Raw genomic sequence first — 25879 nt, forward strand, 5'->3', positions numbered from 1 at the left:
ATGTATAATATTTATATTCTTTATATATAATTATACATAACATATCATTTTAAAATGAAATATATTGAAATAGGTTTTTATTTAAAAAAAATTAATGTCTCTTATAATTTTATATTTTATAACTCATTTTATACAGTATATATATATATATATCAAACTGTGCACTATTCATGCAATGGAGACTGACCCACTAGGTATGACTAATATGGCTTTTGTTACTCTATTTTCCTGTTGAATGAGTCAGGGTGAGCTCTAATAAATGTCACTCTCATTCAAAGGTATGAAATGTTAAGGTTTTTTCATAACCTTTCCGGAAGTTATGAGAGAAATACTGACGTATTCTGTACAAACAGAAAGACCTTGAGTGAATTGAAGAGAAAGTCATCAACAGCTTTTCTTTATTTTTTATATTTGTTCCCTTCCCACCTAATCACTTGACGTGAGAGGACCTTGTCCAAATGTGGCTTATTGCTGTGGAAGAGGAAAGAGAGCATAAAAGAAGAAATATTTTTTGTAATATTTGAACCAGAGAGAAAGATAACTGATTTTCCCTGCATTTGATAGCAGACGATGATCGATGAATACTCATATAATGATTTAGCATTATAGCAGCATGATCATTTCAGTCAGATTTTAACAGATTGTGTGTCACGTTTTAGCACTTGTTTTGTGAACATGTCACAATGTAATGATGCTTTATTTGATCTGACAGTAAACTTGCAGCTTGTATGAGAGTGCGGGATAGAGCTGGTAGAATTTCACATACAAATAGGGTGTTTATATTAAAATCACAAAGACACAGCTGTAAAAAAAGGTCAGTTTAATTGTCAGGGTCAGAGAGAAGGTGGAAAACGGTCATGAGAAAAGAAAAAGTATCCTTGAGGCAAAACAGCTAAATGACAAAATGCTCTGTGACATTTTGTAGCTCACATACTGTAAGTCCAGACAATGCCAAACAAAAAATTCAATGTGTTGTCTGTCCATATTTCTGTTAAGTTCTGAATTCACATATGCATTAGCGTCTTCATAACATCCAGTGAGTGATGATTTTTTTCAGACTACTGTATATTGCTGTATGTGTGTGTATGTGTGAGAGAAGGAAATATTTATTACATTTTATTATTTATTATATTTTGTTTTGTTTTTTCCTTTGGCTTATTGAATATTGAGTTATCCTCATGAAAAAATGAAATGTTTACATTTGAAGGCATTTGGTTATTTAGTGGATCACAAGAGAGGGATGAAAGACAGTGTCTACGTTTACATGCAACCAAATAATGTGTTAGTAATCAAATTGATGACTCAATTGGACTGAAAACCTTCATGTCAACACCTCAGTCAATCTGAGTTTGATCCAAATGAAATTTCCATCGGATTGGAAGGGGTGATGTAGACCTGAAATAATCTGGTCAGTCACACGGGATGGTGATTTCTCAGGACTCTTATTTTGGTGATATCTGGTAAGTAGAAGGGACATTTTATGCGTGGTTTACATGCATGAGTGGTCTGACGGGTTATTTGAGCTGTTTTGAATGGAATTGATGGCAAAAATTAGCTGTCAATAAGGTTTTTTTTCTTTAAAGATGTTGCTATTTTTAGTCCGCAAGTATGTATTAAATAGATGGTGACAGTAAAGACTTTAAAGGGTTAGTTCACCCAAAAATGACAAATCTGTCAGTAATTACTCACCCTCATGTTGTTACCAAACCCGTAAGACTTTCGTTCATCTTCGGAACACAAATTAAGATATTTTTGATGAAATCAGAGAGCTGGCTCACTCCTCCGGCAGGTTATGGACACTATAACTTGCTGGCCCAGAAAATGTATTAAAGACATTGTAATATAGTCCAAGTGACTCCAGTGGCTCAATCTTAAGTTTATAAAGCGACGAGAATACTTTTTGTGCGCAAAAACAAACAAAAATAACGACTTTATTCCACTTTTCATTTCCTTCTCTCTGGACCTCGAGTCTTTTTACGTAGTGTAATAGCGTAGCGCTTCTGTGTTGCACGTCACCACGTATCACACATGACCAGAGTCGCGCAATAGTGAGCCTACGTGGTGACGTGCAACACAGACGCGCTACGCTTAAACACTACGTAAAAAGACTCGAGGTCCAGAGAGAAGGAAATGAAAAGTGGAATAAAGTCGTTATTTTTGTTTGTTTTTGCGCACATACAGTATTCTAGTCGCTTTATAAACTTAAGATTGAGCCACTGGAGTCACTTTGACTATATTAACAATGTCTTTAATACATTTTCTGGACCAGCAAGTTATAGTGTCCATAACCTGCAGGAGGACTGATCCAGCTCTCAGATTTCATCAAAAATATCTTAATTTGTGTTCTGAAGATGAACGAAAGTCTTACGGGGTTGGAACAACTTGAGGGTGAGTAATTACTGACAGAATTTTCATTTTTGGGTGAACTAACCCTTTAATGTTTCAAAAGATTACTGTTTCAAATAATTGGTTTGCTTGTGAACTTTTTATTCATCAAAGAATCCTGAAAATAAATGTATCACGTTTTCCACAAAAATATTAAGCAGCACAATTTTTCAACATTCATAAAAATAAGAAATGTTCCTCAGCACCAAATCAACATATTAAAATGATTTCTATAAGATCATGTAACACTGAAGCTGAAAACTCAGCTTTGCCACCACAGAAATCAGAACAAGAGAACAGTTATTTTATTACATAGAAAGCAGTTATTTTACATTGTAATAATATTTCACAATATACCTGTTTTGACTGTATTTTGAATCAAATAAATAAAGCCTTGGGGAACATAAGAAACTACTTTCAAAACCATTAAAAGATCTTACTGACCCCAACATTTTAATGATAGTGTACAATTGACTATTGTCGTCTTTGACATTGATCTTTTACCATGTGGAGTTTTAATGATCGATTATAGTACTCAGAAACCACATCAGCCACATGGGATAAAATCATTAGATCAGCATCAAACTGAGAAGCCTGATTAAGGAGTGTCATAGAGCATATTGTGCAACAGAGCTGAAATACTGCATTACAATTATTGTCAAAGATTTGGGTTTCATACTCATCTAAAACATGAAAGCTTAGGAATAGCGGTATGAGGTGGTACGTGATACAGGTTTTTTTTTTACGTGCTGTTTTCTCTGGGTATGGCTAATGAGCTTTGTTCCCCTCCGTAATAACTGATGATTGTGTTCATCACCCCATCAGACCGTCTGGAACAAACAAATAAAGTCATGGTTTCTCCCTCCATGACAGTTTCACACACATTGACAAGGATTTTTTCTCTCTTATGTATGTGCTTTGACCCTGAAGTGTTTTATATTTGGCTTTATTAAAATTATGCAAATTCACATGTAATGAGAAATGTTTTCTCAGATCAGCAGGTGCCTGTCTGAGTGTGTGTGCTTGCACGGTTGGGTGCATACTTTCGTGCACGGCTGTGTCAGATGACAGAGATTTTCAGCTCAGCAGGGTCAGGAGACAGACTCAGGGGGGCTATAAGACTGATTCAAGACACCCAGCATGCTTGTCTGTTACAAAAAAACAAGGCACTTTCATCACAGTACATATACATTTGTAGTCCTACGATATTCTGTTTTAGCTGGTCAATTCATTTGAGGCATGTTTGGCCCAAAACATAGTTAGCTTAGCTTAGTTTCATGCAGATGTACACTACCATTCACATATTTGGGGGTCTTTTTAGTTGTTGTCTAATCGCTGCATTTCAGCATCATTACTCCAGTCGTTAGCGTCGCCAAATCATTCTAATATGCTGATTTGGTGCTCAAGAAACATTTATTATCATTATCAATGTTGAAAACCATTGTGCTGCTTAATATTTTTATAGAATACATTTTCATCCGGATTCTTTGTTTTTAGGAAGTTCGAAAGAAGGGTATTTATTTGAAATAGAAATCTTTATAACATTAATAATTTAATGCATCCTTGCTTATAAAAGTCTTAATTTCATACTGACCCCAAACATTTGAACAACAGTTTACACATTTAAAATGTACACTTTTTCTAGGAAACGGAACAAAAATATGAATGACTCTAATTTTGTCCAATTAGATGTGTTCATCTTACCCACAGAACCAGCAAAAGAGCATTTTGGAACAGTTGCTCACTAAATGCCCTGAACACCATGACAGTAATTTTCTCATCTGGGCTTTCAATGCGTTGCAATCAGAAACGGGTAGCCGCACATTAGCATGGCCAGGTGCTAACCCTGACAAGTTTAACTGTCTGTCCAGCATCTCACAACCTTCATTTCCAATCATCCCGACTGTCTGAGGACCCCAGGGCCGTGAGGCGAGGAAAACAGAGAGGGATGTAATGAGTGTGGACAGCAGTGAATTATCGTGTGCTGGTCTTTATTTTCTAGTTAACCTGCTTATAAGGATGATGGATGATGCCACTGGATAGATTTCAGCGTGAAGTCTCAAACAGACCCTTGGATATGTGATAGTTTTATTGATCATTTTCATAATTACTCACCAGACGTTTCATATTATCAAGAAGTTTGATGCCACATGCGTCACGATCAACTGTGGCGCTAAAAGTGGATGATACACATTTAAATTCGGCTTGCAACAGTTCCCATTCACATTTATTTGCATTTAAGTAATGATGTTTGCAAACCTGAAGTCTTGTCCCCGTCTTCCATTTTATTTGGACAAGCTGGCAGTCTCGTCCCAAACTCACAACAATGGTTGAGCCAGAATATGACATGTTGTTAGGCCTTGTCCACACTAATGCGTTTTCAAATGCATCTTTTTCTCTCTGTTTTGGTCCAAATTTATGGAGAGTGGATACATTTGAAAGCAGCGTTTTCGCTTTGTAGTGTGGACTGTGAAAACGGAGGTATTTCAAAACGATGACGCATGTTTAGTCATGTGATGCATATTGAACCGATATATATCTATGTTTGTAATGCTATTGAGTTATGTGCTACACACTTTCACACTGTTCATATCGCAGTCCTGCAAAGATGACAGAAAGTTTACTCGCAATTGCTGTCCTGGGGCAGAACGTTGCATTTTAGAATTTAGAACAAACATAGCCTATAGTGGAGACTGAGTGCAACCTGGACACATCAGTGAATGGTGAAATATTTTGCTAAATAAAAAGATGATGCCAGAAGAATAGCATGAGAACTTTATTATGTCTGTTCCATCTGGATCATATCAGTGAGCTTTTATGAGGTTTTACGCATGCGCATTAAGGTGAATTGAATGTTTTCCGATGTATCAGTGTGATTGGTGGGAAACTTTTGCAAAACTCTAGTGTGGACGGAGAGCATTTTGAAACGAAAACACCGTTTTCAAATGTATCTGGATTAATTTAGACGTAGTCTTAGAGAGCCACAGTTCACCACGAATAATATTTATAATATATGAACAGTCACATATAAGCTGCTGAATCATAAAATGTCATGTTTAGCATTAATAATAAGTGCACACCTCAGTTTTAATGCTAAACCCTGTTTACATGTGTATAAATATGTGACGTGTTATTAGACGCATTCCCTGGAGAGTTTCTGTTGTGACAGTAGCAGAGATAAATCAGAGTTCTAACAGGCTGCCTAATTTTGTAATTATTTCGCAATTAACGTAGTGAGCATCATCCAAATATCTTACTCTATTCTTTTAACCTTTAATGACACTGGAGACTGTGGAACACTATGGAAACAAACAACACACCAGCACGGGGGAATCATTTTATGTCATATATGCTGTGTGCCTGAATTGAGAAAACAGAGTCAGTCTAAGAGTCAGTGTCTCCTCTCATCTCATTCATGTCTCATTAGCGCCAGTTTGTCTTGAGGTAATCGCGTTCCAATTAATTGCTGCATCCCAAAATACACACAAGTGTACCCAAGAGGGGCTGACGTTTGACTGGCATGAGCCTTAGAGCAGATCCAAACCAGGCAACACTATGAACAAGTGTGACAAGTGTTACTTCCAACTGCTAAAGAAACAGAGCCACAGAGAGCTATGAATCACTGCCTCTGAACATGAACGACTCAGAATAGGGCTGCAAGATTTGGGCTCTGTTAAAAAAAAAGAAATTAATCAAATTCATTACATAATTAAATTATCATATTTATTTTACAAGCCTTTTTCCAGTTTAATAATCACACACGGTAATTTTGTGCTTCATATTTTAATTGACAGTTCAGCCTTGGCTCAAAAGATGAGCAAGGACATGTTGAAATATGTTTGAGATTGAGCAGAACTTTAAATTTGCACATATAATTTGGCTTGTTTAGTTTTTGCACGGTTCACTGTCTAACCACATTCTGGAAATGAATACGTACAATAATGCACATTACACTCTCATGGGGTTTTGTATTTACATCTGCAGTTTTCTGAAGAAAATTGTGACTGCAATGTAACTGGCTAAAATGTGATTGTTGTGCACATGAATAAAAACAGTGATAAATATTAGTTAGAATGGTAATTATTGGCTTGCTGGTTCTTCATAGTGAGATATAAATAACATACTTTAACATGATGCTGACATAGCCTGTGTGATCTCTCTTGCACAAATATGATTCCTCCTTTTTCCATCTCTCCTTTAGGATCACGTTTTGTCATCTTCCGTTTCAAAGTAAATGGCTTTATGTGGGGACAGAGCGTGGAAATACACACATAGTGAACATCGAATCCTTCATTTTGTCTGGATATGTCATCATGTGGAACAAGGCCATAGAACTGTGAGTATAAGTACATATAAAAGTAATTTTATTTGAATATAAAAAGTCAATGCAGCTAACATGACTAATAAAGAGGTAATCAATAGAATGCCAGAGCGCCCACGCTATCAAATAATACATGTATCCTTTAAAGATGATGATGTGATAAGTCATCTGGAATATGAAACAATTATAAATGCAATTATAAATGTAATGTCTGCAATTTCATGGATGAATATTAGAGGGTTGGCACAACTATATTCCTAAAGGAATAATTCATCCCAAAATAAGAATTCTGTCATCACTAACAACCCTCATGTCGTTCCAAACCTGTGGAGCACCAAAGAAGATATAATGCAGGATTTATTTAGTGCTCTTTTCCAAGGAACCATAGAAGTGCCTCAACTAAAGTGACACATTTTTTTTTTCCTCACATTTATTGTTTATAAGTATCACAATGAAATGAGGACCAAAATCATTTCCATTCTTCATAGATCCAAAGATGGGTATAGCCTAAACAGATCTGTCACAAAATCCACATAGACAACAAATGTAAACCACATCCCTGCTGAAGAATAAATAAGTATTCACGTTTAAACATTTTAAACCCCAGAGGATCCGTTTTATCTGTCTGTCTTAACACTGAAACACACAAACAACGGTTGGTTTGCACACATTTACGGCTCTTTTCATGAATAAATGTGTAAGTCAACAGCAACACCTCACTGCCATGAGTGATAATCTGACAAGAAAATAGCTTGTGAGTGTCAATCAAGTCTCCTCCTACACAAGAGGCTCTTGGCAGCATCCCTGCTGACAGACATTAACATTAGTAGTAACCGTGGATGCATTTCTGAAGGACATGCAGATCTCCTATTGCCTACTTGCGACCCACTACAAATACTTTACCCACAATCCCCTTACCTCCTCAAGTAGCTCAGTGGCACATCGAGTGTGCACTAGTACATCTGTATTTTTCAACTGAGACTTTCAACTTGATCCTTGTGTTTGATTATGCTGAAGGGCTATTTAAAGGTGCTCGATGGTAAATGCATAATTTTCTTTTATTGAATTTTTTTGTACAGAAATGGTTTAATCATATTAATTGGTATACGCTGCAACGGTGGTTAAAAAAACGATACTCGGTTACTCACGTAACCTCGGTTCTCTCTAGAGAGGGAACGAGTATTGCGTAAGCTTGCTTACGCTGCGGGAAAGTCTTCTTTTCTCGAGATACTGAAGCCAAAAATTATCCTTAATTTCATTTTTTGTCAACGCAGTGCAGCTGCGGGCAGCTGAGCTAGAGCGGCATACTGCGCGCTCATTGGCTGCCGCGCGGCAACTGCTTAAGCCTACCAGTGAGCCTGGCGTGACGTCACGCCCAATGAGGGCGCGCGCGCCCTAGCGCGTCACAGCCCGCCAGAATGGGCGGCGTCAGAGCATATATAAGGAAGGCTCGTAGGCTATATTCTCTGTTTTCTGTCGAATGAAGCGACACGAGCTACAGGCTTCAAGCACGGCAGGGAACGCAATACTCGTTCCCTCTCTAGAGAGAACCGAGGTTACGTGAGTAACCGAGTATCGTTCTCTTACGAGAGGTTCTCTCGTATTGCGTAAGCTTGCTTACGCTGCGGGAACCCCTTGTCCACGCCGTGCGAACCTAACAATCACATATGACTCTATGAAGAGCATAGAGGTGAAAAACAGGTGGCCAGCGGTGCGGGCCAACACATGTTCATAAGCACATCTAGGGAACGCAAGAACGGCAAGGCCGGTCTATGTATACTGACCCTGAGCGTGCAGCTCAACAGACAAGCTAGTCAATAGTACAACCTGCGCATATGGGCAGGACATGAACACGACTAGACTGACAGAAGTTTCGCCTGCAGAGCGGGAACTTCCAGGTTATAAAACCTAACAAAAGTGGAGGGGGACGCCCAGCCCGCCGCCATACAAATGTCATGAATGGAAATCCCGCTGGACCATGCCCACGATGAGGCCATGCCTCTGGTGGAATGAGCCCGTATGCCCAACGGACATTGCAGGTCTTTTGACGCATATGCTGCCGCAATAGCGTCCACTATCCATCTGGATAGCGTCTGTTTCGAGGCGGCGCGACCCTTAGCGCGCCCTCCAAACGAAACGAAAAGCTGCTCTGAGAGCCTGAAGGCTGCAGAGCGCGTGACATAACACCTTAACGCCCTGACCGGGCAAAGGCGGTTGACACCCTCCTCACTGCCGGATGACGGCAGGGCCGATAGGGTAATGACTTGAGCCCTAAAGGGAGTACCTAACACTTTGGGGACATAGCCGTGCTTCGGTTTGAGAATGGCTAGCGAGTCGTTAGGTCCAAACTCGAGGCACGACGCGCTGACAGACAGCGCATGCAAATCGCCCACTCGTTTGACTGAAGCCAGAGCTAGCAGAAAAACGGTTTTAAGCGTCAAGTATTTCAACTCCACAGAGTCCAAAGGCTCGAACGGATGCACTTTCAGGGACTCTAGGACCAGGGACAGGTCCCAAATAGGGACTGACGGGGGCCGGGGAGGGTTCATCCTCCTGGCCCCTCGCAGGAAACGGGTGATGAGTTCATCCCTGCCCAGTGAGCGGCCGCGCGCCGAATCGGCGAACGCTGCTATGGCCGCGACGTAAACCTTGAGCGTGGAGGGGGACCTGCCCGCGTCCAACATCTCTTGGAGAAAGTTCAATACCTGTGGGACTCCACAGGACTGAGCATTAGAACCCATTTCCACACACCATTTGTTAAACACTGACCATTTAGACGCATAGAGCCGCCTCGTCGAGGGGGCTCTGGACTGCGTGATCGTGTTAATTACCCCTTCTGGCAGATCAACGAATATCCGTTGATTTCCCACGCATGCAGAGACCAGTGCTCTGGATGGGGATGCAGAATCGATCCTCGAGCTTGAGAGAGAAGATCTCTCCTCACCGGGATCGGCCATGGGGCTGTGTCTGTCAGCCTCATCAGCTCGGAAAACCATGGTTGGTTTTCCCAGCGCGGGGCTATGAGGAGCGCTGCGCAGTTCGTCTCCCTGATCCTCGCTAGCACTTGAGGCAGCATCGAGATCGGGGGGAACGCATACAGCGGAACGCTGGGCCATGTCTGGGCCAGCGCGTCCTCGTGTTTCGAGAAAAACCTCTGGCACTGAGCGTTCTCGCTCGCGGCGAAGAGGTCGATCTCCGCTTTGCCAAAACGATGCCAAAGCGCTTGGACCGTCTGGCGGTGTAGAGACCATTCCCCTGGGGGAACGTTGTCCCTGGACAGTCTGTCCGGGCCGTCGTTGAAGCGACCGGGTACATGAGCTGCCCTTAGGGAGCGCAGCGGGCCCTGAGCCCAGGATAGGAGGCGCTCTGTGAGAGCGCGCAGGGCTCTGGATCTGATTCCGCCCTGGCGGTTCACGTAAGACACTACTGACATGTTGTCCGAGCGGACTAGCACATGGTGTCCCCGTAGGAGTGGTAGAAAGTGCTTCAGCGCTTTCTCGACCGCCAGCATCTCTAGACAGTTTATGTGAAGGCTTTTCTCCGTATTCGACCACCGGCCGCAAATCGGACTGCCCTCGTGAGTCGCTCCCCAACCCATGTTGGACGCATCTGTCGAGACCACTTTGCGGTGTGCGATGACCCCCATCGACACTCCCCGCTGAAACCATTCGGCCGCCAGCCAGGGCTGCAGGGCTGAGACGCAGCGCTGAGTCACTCTGACTGGTGCACGGCCCGAAATCCATGCTTTGCGGGACACTTCCGACTTTAGCCAGCACTGAAGCGGGCGCATTCGAAGTAAACCCAGCTGCAGGACCGCTGCGGCTGACGCCATATGGCCCAAAAGCCTCTGAAAGGTTTTTAGGGGAAAAACTTTTCCCACCTGAACGGAAGCGGCGAGGTGTCGAACACGGCGCGCGCGCTGTGTTGACAGTCTGGCCGTCATCGCCGCCGAATCCAGATCTATACCCAGGAAAGTGATAGACTGGCTGGGGGTTAGAGAGCTCTTGTCCCAGTTCACGGAAAGACCCAGGCTTTCCAAATGACCGAGAAGCGCTTTCTTGTGAGAAACTAGTTCCTCTGTTGACTGCGCTATAATGAGCCAATCGTCCAGATAGTTCAGAATTCGCATCCCTTTCGATCTCAGGGGTGCGAGGGCCGCGTCCATGCACTTCGTAAAAGTACGGGGTGCCAGGGACAAGCCGAACGGCAGGACGGTGTACTGATATGCCTGACCGTCGAAGGCGAATCTCAAGAATGGCCTGTGACGGGGAATAATCTGAATCTGAAAATACGCGTCTTTCAGATCGAGAGAGATGAACCAGTCCCCCGGGCGAATCTGCGCGAGGATTTGACCGGTCGTGAGCATTTTGAACGGTCGTTTCACGAGCGCTTTGTTCAAATATCTCAGATCTAGTATAGGTCTGAGCGCTCCGCCCTTCTTGGGTACGAGGAAATAGCGGCTGTATAAGCCTGCCTCGGCAGCCAGAGGGTGAACCCGTTCTATGGCACCTTTGTGCAGTAAATTCGCTATCTCTGTGTGAAGCAGATGGGCTGCATCTGCTTTCACTTGTGTCTCGACCCGGGCGCGAAAACGCGGGGGGCGGCGAGCGAATTGAAGCGAATAGCCCTTTATCACTGTGTTTAATACCCATTCCGACATTCCCGGAATAGCTTTCCATGCATTCGCACTCATAGCTAGGGGTCGGATAGCCTCCGGGTCCCGCCCGCCGCACAGCGCGGGACGGGGAGCCTGTGGCGGTATGTGCGCGAGTCGCGCAGTGACAGTGAGGGGAGACGGGGGCTCGCTGATAGCGGCAGCCGGCTGAATGACGCTGTGAGAGAGCGTTTTGAGCAACGGCTCGCGGCGCGGAAGCGGGGCGGGCTCGTGAGTGTGTACATGAGAGCGTGCGTGCTGTATAGCGGGCACAGGACTCTTTATTAACGCACAGCCGGCGGTGGAGTGCTTTCGTCCCCGAATGTGTGAGGCAGAGCGGGCACTGTGTAGGTGTGAGCACTGGGTTGTGGGCACGTGACCTACAGCTAACACTCGAGCGGCCGTAGCGCGCTTTATGTGAGTGCACTCTGTGGGGTACACAGGGGGGATTGTGCTTGTGTGTAGTGATGAGCACTGGGGTGTGGGCATGTTTACTACACTCATAGCACTGACGGCGTGAGCCGGATGACCAGATTTTACACTCTTTATTCGATTTATCTGGGTCGCCGTAAAAACGGCGTTTGTGTGCAGGCGAGAGAGTTGAGAAACTGGCTCGTTGGCTGCGGTGGACACTACTGCAGTAGCCTTTATCAAGGGGACTGGCAGAGGGATACAGGTTAGCTTCGACGGCGGTCCGGCCGCGGCGGGACTCAACCGTCTTTTCCTCCTTGCGAGTGCTAGGAGGATTTCGCAGGCTCGGTTTTCAGCGAAACTCTAGGCCGGGGACCCCGCGGGGGTGGCGGCCTGTGTTGGCTGGTGGAGCGGGACCTGGGTCGGCCGCGCTGACGCTGCTGCGATGCTGGAGGTCGGGAGGGGCGCCGCGTGGGACTACGTGCAGGAGGCTGAGTTTTAGAGCGGCCTGCAGCGGAGCTCGAGCGGCGGGGCAGGAAGAGGTTCATGGCCTGTGACGCCTTCTGAACTTCCGAGAAGCTGTCCACGAGGCCACTTACCGCGGGGCCGAAGAGGCCGGCGGGTGAGAGCGGGGCGTTGAGAAAAACGGACCGCTCTTGCTCTCCCATGTCGGCTAGCGTTAGCCAGAGGTGGCGCTCAATGACAGTCAGCGCAGCCATAGATCGTCCGATCGCTTGGGCTGCTGTTTTCGTCGTGCGAAGAGAGAGATCCGTCGCACTGCGCAGGTCGGTCAAAGCAGATTTATCAAGTTTTCCCTCGTCGAGCTGGCTGAGGAGGTCGGCTTGAAAAACTTGTAAAACCGCCATTGTGTGCAGGGCTGAGGCGGCTTGCCCAGCAGCGGAGAAAGCGCGGCTGGCAAACGCCGAAGTAGTCCTGCAGGCCTTGGACGGGAGGGCAGTCTTTGAGCGCCATCTCGCGGATGGGGGGCAAAGATGCGCTGCAACCGCTGGTTCGACCGGTGGGATCCGGTCATACCCTTTCTCCTTGGCTCCGTCTACGCGAGAGAGAGTAGATGAGGCCGGAGAACGGAGTCTGGCCGAAACTGGAGCGTCCCAGGATTTGGTAAGCTCCTCGTGAAGCTCCGGCAGAAAAGGCGCTGGCCTGGACACTGGAGCTCGTCGACTGGCGGGCAGAAAGCACCCGTCGAGTCTGTTGGGCGGAGTCACCGCTGGCGGGGACCATTCGAGGCCCAGGTGTTCGACTGCTGCCGTGAGGAGGCGGAGAAGCTCGGCGTCCACACTGGCGTGAGTCCTGCTGGACGCTCTGGTGGAGGAGGCGGAGCGGACAGAACCGGACCATTCCTCGCTGTCCGACGCCATTAGTGAGCACGTGTCCAGTAGCGCGTCATCATCCGCTTCATCCCCTGAGGCGACGGCATCGAGGGCGTGAGCCGTCGGCTGCGCGTCGGGAAGCGGGGGCGGAGAAGGAGAGAGCGAGGCTCGCGGGAGAGGCTCCGGCGAGGCCTTGGCTCGAGTCTCGGGCTCCGGTGGTCGCTGCGAGCGGCGTTTCTTCTTACGCGGCCCGAGGACAGTTGGAGCAGATTCCGCGAAGAGGGCGAGTCGAGCCCGCAGGGTCGACATCGGCAGCTCTTCACAGAAAGCGCAGCCGCCCGTGGAAAGCGCGACGGCTGCGTGGTCCTGGCCCAGGCAGAGAGCGCAGAGAAGATGGCGGTCTCCGTCGCTGAGCGCGGAGCGGCATGAGCCGCACGTGGTGCGAGGCATTTGAAACAACGCCTCTGCTCTTTTAGAAAGTGCTGCGGAAGCAAGAACACACACAAAAGAGCTTGCAAAGGATATTCGCCGGATAGCTGAGCTGGCACGGCAGGCTGAAGGCGGCGAAGATCGTCCGGCTTCCTCAGGCTGACCTAAGCTGGCTCGTTAGCTGGGCCTTGAAGGACAACGGCGACGGCTTCCTCTCCGAGATCAGCGATGCGAGTGCTTCGCTGAAAAGACAGAAATCAGAGAATATAGCCTACGAGCCTTCCTTATATATGCTCTGACGCCGCCCATTCTGGCGGGCTGTGACGCGCTAGGGCGCGCGCGCCCTCATTGGGCGTGACGTCACGCCAGGCTCACTGGTAGGCTTAAGCAGTTGCCGCGCGGCAGCCAATGAGCGCGCAGTATGCCGCTCTAGCTCAGCTGCCCGCAGCTGCACTGCGTTGACAAAAAATGAAATTAAGGATAATTTTTGGCTTCAGTATCTCGAGAAAAGAAGACTTTCCCGCAGCGTAAGCAAGCTTACGCAATACGAGAGAACCTCTCGTAAGAGAACTAGTATTCTGGGGTTTTTTTTCAGCAATGAGGTATTGTAAATATAGTGCATATGATTAAAGGGCTTTGTTACTGTGGTAGAATTATTATAAAACAACATACTATATTCATATGTTTTTTACTGTAATTGATTCTCCAGTGCAGAGTATGTGAGGAGTGCAGAGTGAAAGGGGTGTGGGGAGCAGTGTTGCATGTTTTTGCCTGGAGCAAGGAGTGTTTTTTTTAAAGCGTTGGTGTTTTCTCTCACTCCAAGATCACTGCTCCATCGCAAACATAACATGTCATCATCATCCCAGAATGCATGTGTTAGACACAGTTGTAATAGACTATTAGCAGTCAAAATGATTCATGAAATTTGTGAAATATATGAAAGACAACCAAAATAGTATTTATTTATTGTTTATTTTCTTACTACCAGCAGTCAGAGGAAGAGAATGGTGAAATTAGTAAAATGTTAATTTTTTTTCTTTCTTTTTTCTTTTTCCTTAAAGGGGTCATGACATGAGAAACCAAATTTACTTTGATCTTTTGGTATATAAGAGGTCTTTGTACCATTAAAACTTCCTGCAAGTTTCATAGCTTAAGACGTCCTCCCCATTATAAATGAAGCATTTATTTAATCAAGCTCTGATTACAGCTCGTTGGGGATCCATGGTAAGAAGTGACGTCACGTTACAAAGTGACGTACCAGTCGTTTGCATATGACCGCCTCCAGCACAACTACACCTCATTTCGCATCATCGCATCGTTGTCACCCCACAGGTGTTCAGTCGACATGCAGCGAGTGGGTCTGTTTACAAGATTGCAGTGCCACGCAGATGTGCTGGTCCTGGCTGTGGACAAACAAAATGTTTGAATACGCTGCCAAACGATTCAGACGTCAGGGAAAAATGGATGCAGTTTATTTTTTGGGGAAGTCCCAGTCACGGCAGTGTTAATTTAAGCGTGTGTTCGCTACATTTCAAGGATGACTGTTTTGAGAACAAATCACAGTATGATGCTGGCTTTGCCAGAAAACTTTTGCTTAAAGATCAGGCCGTGCCGACTATTCTGGGCCCAACAACGTCGCTGAAAACTGTAAGTAATGTATTTCATCTTAAAACTAGCCAGTGACTTTAGCCAATAATAACAGTGGGCGTTAACACTGAACTCTTAAAGGGAAAACACCCCCAAAACAGTTTGAATCAGAGGATGAGAAACAGGTTGGGAAAAGGTCATAAATCACTCAAATGTAAAAGTTTTTTGTCCAAAAAAACTATAGTAATACTATAATTGCACCTAAGGGAACATAATAAAACAAAAACAAAAACCATGTCATGACCCTTGTAAATCAACTTGACCTTGTAAATCAATGTTGATATAATTCTATTAACATTTCCCTCTCCTCTCATGTGTAGTCTATGTAGAATTGCAAACTACTTACGAAATATTAACATTACACTAATACACTGCAACCTTGAGGAGTAGAAAATTGAAAATACAGAGTTGAGTTGAAGTTATACAGATCTGAGTTGAATTGGACTGATTGCAGAATACTTTTGAGCTGGGAAATTGATGCCGCTCTTCTGCACCCTTCAATGAATACTGTGATGTTACCATGGTACATGACCAAAAAACATGGTATTACTATGGTACATTTTGGTACTCTGCTATAGCCTGGCTAACGTCAGACCAAGTCTCATTTGAGACTTGGTCTGGGAACCACGTGTTCATTTTCTCGTATTTGAGGCGTGGTTTACGAATGCCCAGAGCCGTTTATTGGGCGCTATGAATGTCTATCAAATGCATGAATGTCTATCAAATGCGCCTGTACATAGCTCATAGCCAATCACTTCAATTATACCAGATGACGTATGTAGAGTGACAGAAATTCGACATGTACATGATGGCGTTTAGCGAATATTACCGTTTGTGCAAGATAAACATGAGGGTAGAAGATAACGTCGAGTCTGATGCCATGTTGGATCCATAGATATAAACAGACTGCTTCGGTGTCGTCATCTTCTTGCTGCTCCTTCCCCGTTCTGTGATTGGTTCCCTTTTTCAGGGGAAAATTTGGTCCATGGTGTCCAGACTGCCTAGCAGCGTGAATAAAATCGCGCTGCGAGCAAGGCAGTATGGGGAAACCCAGGCTAACTCTGCTAAGTGAAAAACTTAAAATTTACTTTATCTCTATACATAAGAATCACAGTATTTCTCATGTAATGACACACATCATTGTTTTGTGGAATGCATGTCGATTGCCCAGCTGTTTGTACACGGTGCTCTCTGCCATGGCTTTCATGAGAGTGTATGCTTGTTCTATAAACTTGTCGGTTTTTAAACAAAAAAGCAGCCTTTTTTTCCATGGGTGTTTGAGAATAGGTTAAGATGAATGCATACACACACTCCTGGTATTGAGAGAATTCCCCTTTAAAGAGGCAAAGTGCAGCTCATTTCAATAAATAAATATGAATAAATATATACACGGCCCCTGTGCGCCGACAGCAAGCATCCTCTGAAGGAAATCAAGTACAAGGATGGAAGAGAAGCACGAGATTTGTTTTTCTTCCTCTTGTCTGAAACATGAATAAGTGAGAGAGATGAAAACTGGAGAGGGATTCAACAGGGTGTGAGAGATTAACTTAGATCCTGTAACCTCACAACCTCCAACAATTCCACGCTATGCTACACTGAAATCAGTTGCCTTCAGCCTGCAGTGCTCGCTCCATCAGATCTGTTTTTCATCTGTTTTTTTGTGTGACACCCTTCAAATGTGCAGCTCCTCAAACCATAAAGAACATTGCTGCATGTGGTGTGCGCTTGTCTCGATTCTGAACAGTTTATCTTAAACCTCTGTGTCTGTTCTGAAGATATCTGAAGGACTTGCTGAGCATGCTGGGAACCCTGATCCTAAACATAATCAGTACTCCACGGATCTGCCTCGCAGCAGTAAGCTAACGTCACGCCTACATTTCCAAGTAATCTGTTTGAGACTTTCAACATCTTTGGAAATGCCATGGAAGAATTTCATGTTCTAGGTCATGCTGCACGTTCTAAAATGTGGATTGTCTGTCATGATATTCAAATCTTTTTATACAAGACTGAGGTTTTTACATAACTTCGTTTCTAATGGTTCTCAGGATATTTCAGACATGCGTCAGTGCCTCTCAAGCCTATTAAAGCTTTTAATGGTTTTAATTTCCCAGAATTTCCCTGCATTTTGATGCTAACTAAGTTTGTCAACCCTCATGAAGCTATAATAACAGAAGAATTTTGATTCTTGAAGTATGATTTAACTAATGTATTTAATCTTCCTACAAATAGATAGACAGACAGATAGTTAGATAGATCGATGATAGACAGATAGATAGATAGATGGATAGATAGATAGACAGACAGACAGACAGACAGCTATAAAAATCAGATGTGCAAGAGCAAAAATCTTGTTTGTATAAAGAAGCTGTACAACATATCTATCCAGCAGAAAATACCCTTCAGTACCCTCAAGCTTTTCAAATCACCAAATTGCAACCAACCAATTTCCGGATCTTCACCATAATATTCAAAGCTATTATCCTGAATGAGATTGCTGCCACCATTGCCACGGCAACCATTGCAAGCACTGAAAGCACTTCAGTGACTCTTATCATAGCCTTTGAAGTTGGACTCAAACAGAGCGAACGCGCTCACAGCTAGTGAGCTAACGTTAGCATGCTCCTCACGTTTGCTTTCAAATGATGAGTTAACAATAAATGAGAGCTTTTGGATTTGATGTAAGCCCGTCTATATCGGTCCAAAGAGGGCATCTGATAGAACGGGTGAAGGTCTCTGCGTGTTACTGTCTTTCCGCGTGACAAAGTAATTTAATTCCATTTAAGCTTTTATCTGACTCCATTTTATCATGACCTCGAATTTAGGTTAGATTGCCAATTGGTTATTGGTCAATTATATAATAGTTTAGCAATACATTTGATTGTTCTATTTAACTCTTTACCCATTCATATTAGGAAGCTATGTCGCTCAGAGGTCCTCACGCCTTGTTTAACGCAGGTCTCACGATCACAAGCTCGCCAGCTTGGGTCACCAAACAGAGGTTATTGCTATATACCTGATATCGGTCGCATTCACGCTTACACAATCAAAGATACTTTGGTATAGCCCCCGTGATTGCATAGGGGAGCGCGGGGCACAACCTAACGCGGGGCTAGTTGTAACACAATTGTTTTAAATACTTCCACACATGCTAGCATGACGAAACTTGGTGCATTTACTAGTTGCCATATCAACACTATATAGAGAAAAAAATGCGCCAAAATTTATTTGTTTTTGGAAGATATCCATAGACATTTATTAAACCATAGCAAAAGTAAATTTCTTACTTAAGTTAATTTTTCATCTCTATTTTTTGTGTTTATTTAAAATTAGACAAATCTGATATTATTTTAATCTCCAATATGTTATTAAACAGTTGAGTGTTATTAAATAGTTCTTTAATGCTTCGCTAACTAGCAGAAGACACTAGCAGGGTTTAAATCCCAGTTGTGCAGGCGGGGCATGTTGTAACACTGCGTTACAATGTGCCCCTAGAAATATGCTATTATATTCTATACTTTTATTAATTTTATTTAGAAAATGTGAGAAAAAGGTTAATAAAGACTGAGGGCCCTATTTTAACGATCTGAAACGCAAGTGTCAAGCGCAAAGCGCAAGTAACTTTGTGGGCGGGTCTTGGGCGCTGTTGCTATTTTCCCGGCGGGATAAATGACTCTTGAGCCCGGCGCAAATCTAAAAGGGGTTGGTCTGAAGTAGCTTCATTATTCATAGGTGTGGTTTGGGTGTAACGTGAAATAAACCAATCAGAGCGTCATCTCACATTCCCTTTAAGAGCAGACGCGCTTTTTCCATGGCGGATTGCTATTGTAACGGCGGATTTGCCAGGCGGATTTGCCAGGAGCGGTTCACAGCCAAGGACAGCAACGCTCTCGTCACGGCCGTAAAAGAGAGAAGTTACACTGAAATGGAGAAACCCACCCAAATTAACTTCGGTTAAACAGGCGTATGATAATTTGGGTAAATGTGTAAGCTAGATGTATGCTTTTATAATAAATTGTCTATCTATCTATCTATCTATCTATCTATCTATCTATCTATCTATCTATCTATCTATCTATCTATCTATCTATCTATCTATCTATCTATCTATCTATCTATCTATCTATCTATCTATCTATCTATCTATCTATCTATCTATCTATCTATCTATTGTAATAATGTATGCATCACGGGAAAATTTTAGTTAAAAATCGCTACGAGCCACCTTCAGCATCTCCCTAAATACTCAGACCATGGCAGAAACCTCTTTTCAAATGTAAACATGAGTTCAGAGTTGGAATTTGCATTAATCACCATCCCAGACTTACTGGGGACATACTGTACGTTGATTTACATGGGGGCATACCCTCAGCAATTAATAAGATATCTCTAAACTCTCCACACCTTATTACCTTTTTGGTTTACTTCTGTGGGAATGAGACCTTTGTACCAGTAGCACTGAGACGTTTCAAATGATACCAAACATGTATAATACTGTTTGGTAATTGTTCATATTAAACCATATAGATTTTTAGGTGAATTCAGGTGGGGATGGGTGAAGGGAATGATGTGTAAATTGTGATGTACAGTATGTAATTGTGATTGTCAAAACATTTGGTAACTAAATAGAATTTTATGAAGTTTAGTGACAACATGTTACAATGTTTACATTGTACAATGACTGGTAGGATACAGTTTTTATTATTGCTTGACAAAAATTTCAAGATTTCAATTCCATTCTTGTGATTTGATTCCGATTTTGATTCAATATTGACTAATTTGGATACACGTTTATTTTAAATTTTATTTAAAAAAATAATCTCACCTAATGCTGTAAACATAGAGGGCCCAATCTGCTGGTATTATTAAAGGTTAAAAATAACAAATTAAATTAAATATAATGCAGTTTTTGTTATAATAACAATTATTTAATGACATATGTAAAAATATAATAAATATGTAATATAGTGCTCAGCAAAATCTCCTCTCTAGCTATTTTTTCTATTCAGTTACAGTAACATGCTATGGTCATTAAATGGCTTTCCTGAGGTAAATGTAACGTTATGTGACATAATTGTTCTCCTGCTGTTATATTGACCTCTTTCCGTGGTTGAAAAACACTAATTGGTCGATATTATGTATACTTTCGGTAAGTTGTACTGCATCTTTAAAAAAAAAAGTAACAGATGATCGGTTCACGTGCACTTGAACTGAGGCGCTCAGCAATCTGTCACGTCACATTTACAAGCACCAAACGTATTTTTGTCTGAATTTCGTAATAAAATTGACAAAATCTAAGAGCTGAGAATTAGTTTAATATTAAAAGTAGGTTACCTCTTTGCTCCACAATTTTTTCTGTGCGTGAGAAAATGGATGTGTGGAATGAGAGCGTGTGAAAAGTGTCAATTGCGTGAGTTTCACGCTCAATGCGTGAGAGTTGGCAGCCCTGAGTAGCCCTCTCTTCCAGTCCTTCCAGTTTCTCCAGTCTTACAATGACCAAATACGATGCAAAAGAGAGTCGTGCTCTAGACCGTGATTCTGATCTGCGCCAAGAGTCGCTGCATATGCATATCTGCGTATTATGTGATCACGCAGATAGTGAGGGAAGATAACGGTGAGGGAGAAGAGGCTTGTTTTTCAGCTGATAAGCAGGGACCTCCTGTTCTCAATTTACTCTTCTGTCCTTTGTAAACATACACACACTCACTCACACATATCTTGTGCTCTTTTACTGTTAGACTATGGCCCACTTTACACACACACACACACACACACACACACACACGCATGCACGCACGCACACACACACACACACACACACACAGCCAGACAGTCTTACATGGCGACTGTCTGCTTGCTTGGAGACCTAGAGAGAAGCTTGGTTCGGAGGTGAGGATGTGCTTGATTGTAAGAGAATGAAAAATGCTCATGAACATAAGCTTATGAATATGAATTAGGTTAAGGAGTTTTCAAGTTAAAACCATACCAAAATTAGTTAAACAACAATTTCAGTAGCACTTTTCAACTACATTTCAACTAACTCTCATTAGGGTATTAGTAGACTGTTAGAATATATGGTTGAATAAGTTGACATAAGTTGCACAACCGAACGCTTTTTGACTTTCTCAGTTTGTGCAAACCTACCCAGAGTATACATTTTTTTTCCCACATTAATTTCACACGTCTAGTACATTGTGGTTTTGTTTCATTAATACAGTGTATACTTTTTTCTTGATATACCCCGAAAGAATGGAAGTGAAATGTGAAAACATGCCCCATGGGTGGGTCACGTTGTAACAGTTAATTAAAGTATAGAATAGAATAGCACAGCTCTTATAGGGGCACATTGTAACGCAATGTTACAACGTTCCCAATCTGCGCGGCTGGGATTTCTGGTGAGATCAGCATTAAAGAACTATCTCAACTGTAACAGATTGGAGATTAAAATAATATCAGATTTGTCTAATTTTACATAAACTCAAAAAACAGAGATGAAAAATAAACTTAAGTAATAAATTTACTTTTTACTATGGTTAAATAAATGTTCAGTCATATCTCCAAAAGATATCTGAATTTTGCTGCAATGTTTTCTCTATGTAGTGTTGATATGGCAACTAGTAAATACAGTAAGTTGCTTCATGCTACCATGTGTGGAAGTATTTAAAATTAATGTGTTACAACTAGCCCCGCATTAGGTTGTGCCCTACTTGCTGAGTTCATTATAGTCAGTAAAATGCCTGTTTGGGAACCATCAAAATGAAGTTTTAGCAGACATTAAGCAGACAGTCTGCTAATGGTAGCTGGTTGGTAGTTGAAAAGTTACTTATAGTCGATTAGAGAGGGATGTTAAATGGCCTGCTGTGTGTTCTTTTAGATAGAGATGTACAGAGGAAGGGAGTACATTATGGCATACTCATGATGAATATCAGTGTGTTAGATCACAATAACAGGCATCATGGAAAGAGCAGAGACAAAGTAAATACAGCTGAAAAGAGACTCAAGACTGTGCTGGACATTCCATCAAACTGAAATTAGATTTGAAGTCCAGCAAGACAGAGACTCGTTTAGGGATGACATATCTGTCCTTTATCCTTTCTACCTTTGTCTTTCTGTAATATAATCACTCTATTTCATCATTTCTTGACACTGAAAGCAATCGAAACACTCTCCAAAGGTCGCCCTCCCCTCTCTCTAGGCGATGTCTCACTGGCTGACTCAAAACTACTTGAATTTGGTCACAACTTTCTAATGGTTATAGGATTTCACCTGTTAGCCTGGCCCAGTTAGCCCCTACTGGTAAATGCAATGGCTACACCACCGAAGTCAGATTCACTTCTCAAGTGAATTGGTTCGTTTGGACATTTTATGTATTTGTATGTATTCTCCGCACATAATTTTGTGTTAACAAACATTTAAATAACAAATTTAAATAAATAACAAAAAATTAAAAAAATTAAATTTACAAAAGCTTTTTGTTTTTCTCTGTTATATTCTTTTTGCTTTTATTGTTTTTAGCGTAAATATATATACAGTATATATATAGGCCTATATATATATATATATCTTTATTGTATTTACCTTACTGGTATTTACCTTTCTGGTATAAAATGAAGAATGAGGAGAGGAGGCTTCACAAGAAAAATAAATAATAGCACTGCTTAATCCCAGAGTCAAGAAAAGAGTTGTTGCAGAAATGGAGTTAGTATGATGGACAGGTTGTGGTCTGGTGGAGTTGAAGGTCAGTCGATTATGAGAAGTGGTGCGGATCGAAGCAGCCTTTGTGAGAAACATGCAGTAGACAAAGGGACTGCAGGCTGAAGATAAAGGACTACTGGAGTGGATGAGGTTTTGGAGGAGGTATGTGTTTTTGTGCTGTGTGCGATGTGATATAACGACACAGAAAAACGGCCTTGTAGATTAGATGCGCTGTGTATACAGAATCACCTGCACTAAGACCATGAAATGATTTTCTGAATGCTTCCTCTTCACTGCTTAATCTTAGGAATCTTAGGAATCATGGCTTTAAATGAAACAATATTTTCGTTCATCTTTATTCTGAAAAGTCAGATAATTAATGAAGAATCACAGCAGCATTTTTGCTTTCGACATGAAAGTAGCACTTCAAAAGATCTTGCCAGACGTTGGTTTGCTTTGAGCGCAAACAGTTGAATTTTTTTCAAAGAAAAGGTTGACAAGCGTGGTCGTTTTTTTAGTGCATTTAACCTATGGATGTATCGGCCACAGGGTTATAGTATGATTGCTCCGTTCTGTATGGTCCATTTAGCACCTGCTAGTTAATGCCACATCAAGGAGGCAAAAAAGCCTCTTTTTCCTTTGAAATCCGTGATTTGAAAATGAGATTTTTTTTTTGGAAGCTGGGTTTATGTTGGACTTGGACATTTTTCTGTCTCCTGCCTTTGACGTAACATCTACGAATAATTTCTAGTGACGAGCTTGGAACTGCCATTGAGATGAATGGGAATCCTATCCGATAGCAAAGTTATATAAACCATCTTGGTCTGAGTGTATGTTGCAAGAGTGGACTGGGCATAAAATTTAGGTCACGTAATAGCTTGTCCACTTGTCCTCTTGTTACCTTATTTTGCTCTTGGCAACTCTTACAGACTAGCAGCATTAATACAAGAATGATGAGTTGACAAAAGTATCCTCAGCATTCTGCAGGGGACACGTGATGAATGTTTCCATGGGCAAGCCCACTAACATGACAGAGTGCTACAAGCTGAGAAAGAGTAGGTCAAATAGTTGTATTGGTCTTTAGCTTATTGTTCATGTATGTGCTTAATATTGATGTTTAATCTAACACAGTCAGATAAAACATTTAAGCAGATAAATGTTTAAAGATGCTTATTTATTTACGGACTGGTGAGTGTACAGAAATACACAGGGTTTTTATATTCTCTTCATCTTTTTTTTCACAGTGATTGATTAGTTGACTAAATGAGTTTCTTTGCTGCTATGCCAACAAACTTATGGCTGGAAGCATTATGGGATACTCTGGTTTTTGTTGGCCAAGTCTCTGTAATGACTAGTCCAATAACATTTACAGCAGCAGAGGCAGAGGCAGACAGAGATGTGTATCTATTGTCTTGTGTGTGCCTTGGTGCCCTAGGCAAGAAAAGACACACACACACACACACACACACACACACACACACACACACACACACACACACACACACACACACACACACACACACACACACACACATATATATACACAGAGTATATATATATATATATATATATATATATTTGTCTCAAGTTCAGTATATATGCGAGACATGTTTGTCTCATGGTACACTTTTCATCTAGCATTCCAAAGTTCAAATCCCAACCTAATATATAACTTTTTTTAATAATCCAAGCACACTTGCAACTTGAACTTGACAACCACTGACCACCACATATTTTTGTTCCATGAAAAAGAGCAGCTCTGACATTTTTATAATAACTCTGTGACGTGTTGGAGTGACATGAGAGTGATGATGACAGAATTTTCAGTATGCCTATAAAGCAAGTGTTGTGCGAAAGGTGCAAATAGTTGAACACCTTAGAAAAGCAACTTTTTTTTCTGCAGTAATCGTGTATTTTTAAATAATAAAATGAAATATTCTTTAACTATTTACAACTTTAATTCTCCTTACTTGGACAAGAAAACACTAGGGTTCATGAACAAAATTTTTATTTGGGGTATGTACTTGAAAGAAGGTTTTAAAGAAGCATTACAATTCAGTTAAAATATGTAAAAAATCTTCAAATTTTATGTGCCATATACACCAGGAAAGATTAGGCAAATTGTAGCTCAAAGAAGTATGCCAACATGTTAATGATAAGCTCCAAAAGACCTGTTATTTAAGTTAAATCATTTTCTGCATTGTTATATTTTTTATGCTAGTAAGTGGTGCTAAAACTTGTGCTGTGGAGTATTGCAGACCAGGTGTGGTTGGGCGCTCTGTGCCAGAAAGACCAGGGCCAATTTTTAGTTGCATTCTGCATTTGGGGACCGATGTGAATGGGCATGACGTCTCTGTGTGTATAAAACTCCTTTGTGTCCATCTCACTCTGACCGTCACTTTAATATTTTTCTCTTGTACTTGACACATCCTCACACAATACCAGGGAAGTCATTTCACTGGAGGCTGTCAGAGCACATTTTCTGACCTGTCGCTCTGAGCCTGTGAAATGCTGCTGAAAAGAAGACCTTGATGTGTCCAATTTAGCTGAAAACACTTTCAGAACTGTCTGGCATTTACCAGTTCTCTGTAGTTTGACAAAAAATCGAATTCTCCTTATTATTCATATTCGTATTCGTATTCTTATTCTTCTATGCATTTCTGTTCAAATTAGTGTTTGAAACACTGCCCACAAATTTTATGCTCTGGCTAAAAGCAAGAGATTACTGCAAAACCAGAGATATGGTCATTAGTTAATTGACTTTGGTAATATTATTCCTAAAAGACCCCATCAATGATATGACAGATGTAATGTGTTTGTGTCTTAATGTATTTCCTGTTGTAACAGGAAAGAGAAAGACTGTACAGTACATTTCAACTTTTATGATTATGCTATAGCCTATAGATGACCTCAGAGCTAACAGACATGATCTACAAGCCACAAGCACAGAGAAGGTGTCATTTCCATGGTCCTGTTAGCTTTTGAAGGAGTTTTTCTTTTTCTCTCTTC

At 42.1% G+C, this 25879-nt stretch overlaps 1 protein-coding gene across 1 annotated transcript in view; it reads left to right on the forward strand.

Moving 5' to 3' along the window:
• Nucleotides 1–25879, forward strand: part of stxbp5l (syntaxin binding protein 5L) — a gene marked incomplete at its 5' end in the record, with an annotated part of 144983 nt that overhangs the window by 60710 nt on the left and 58394 nt on the right. Inside the window, one exon of the mRNA XM_081369643.1 lies at nt 6587–6721. Coding sequence (XP_081225769.1) covers nt 6587–6721 — 135 coding nt within the window. The remainder of the gene's footprint in view (nt 1–6586; nt 6722–25879) is intronic.

The sequence above is a fragment of the Scardinius erythrophthalmus genome (genome assembly GCF_964197995.2).
Source record: "Scardinius erythrophthalmus genome assembly, chromosome: 6".
NCBI classification, from domain to species: Eukaryota; Metazoa; Chordata; class Actinopteri; order Cypriniformes; family Leuciscidae; genus Scardinius; species Scardinius erythrophthalmus.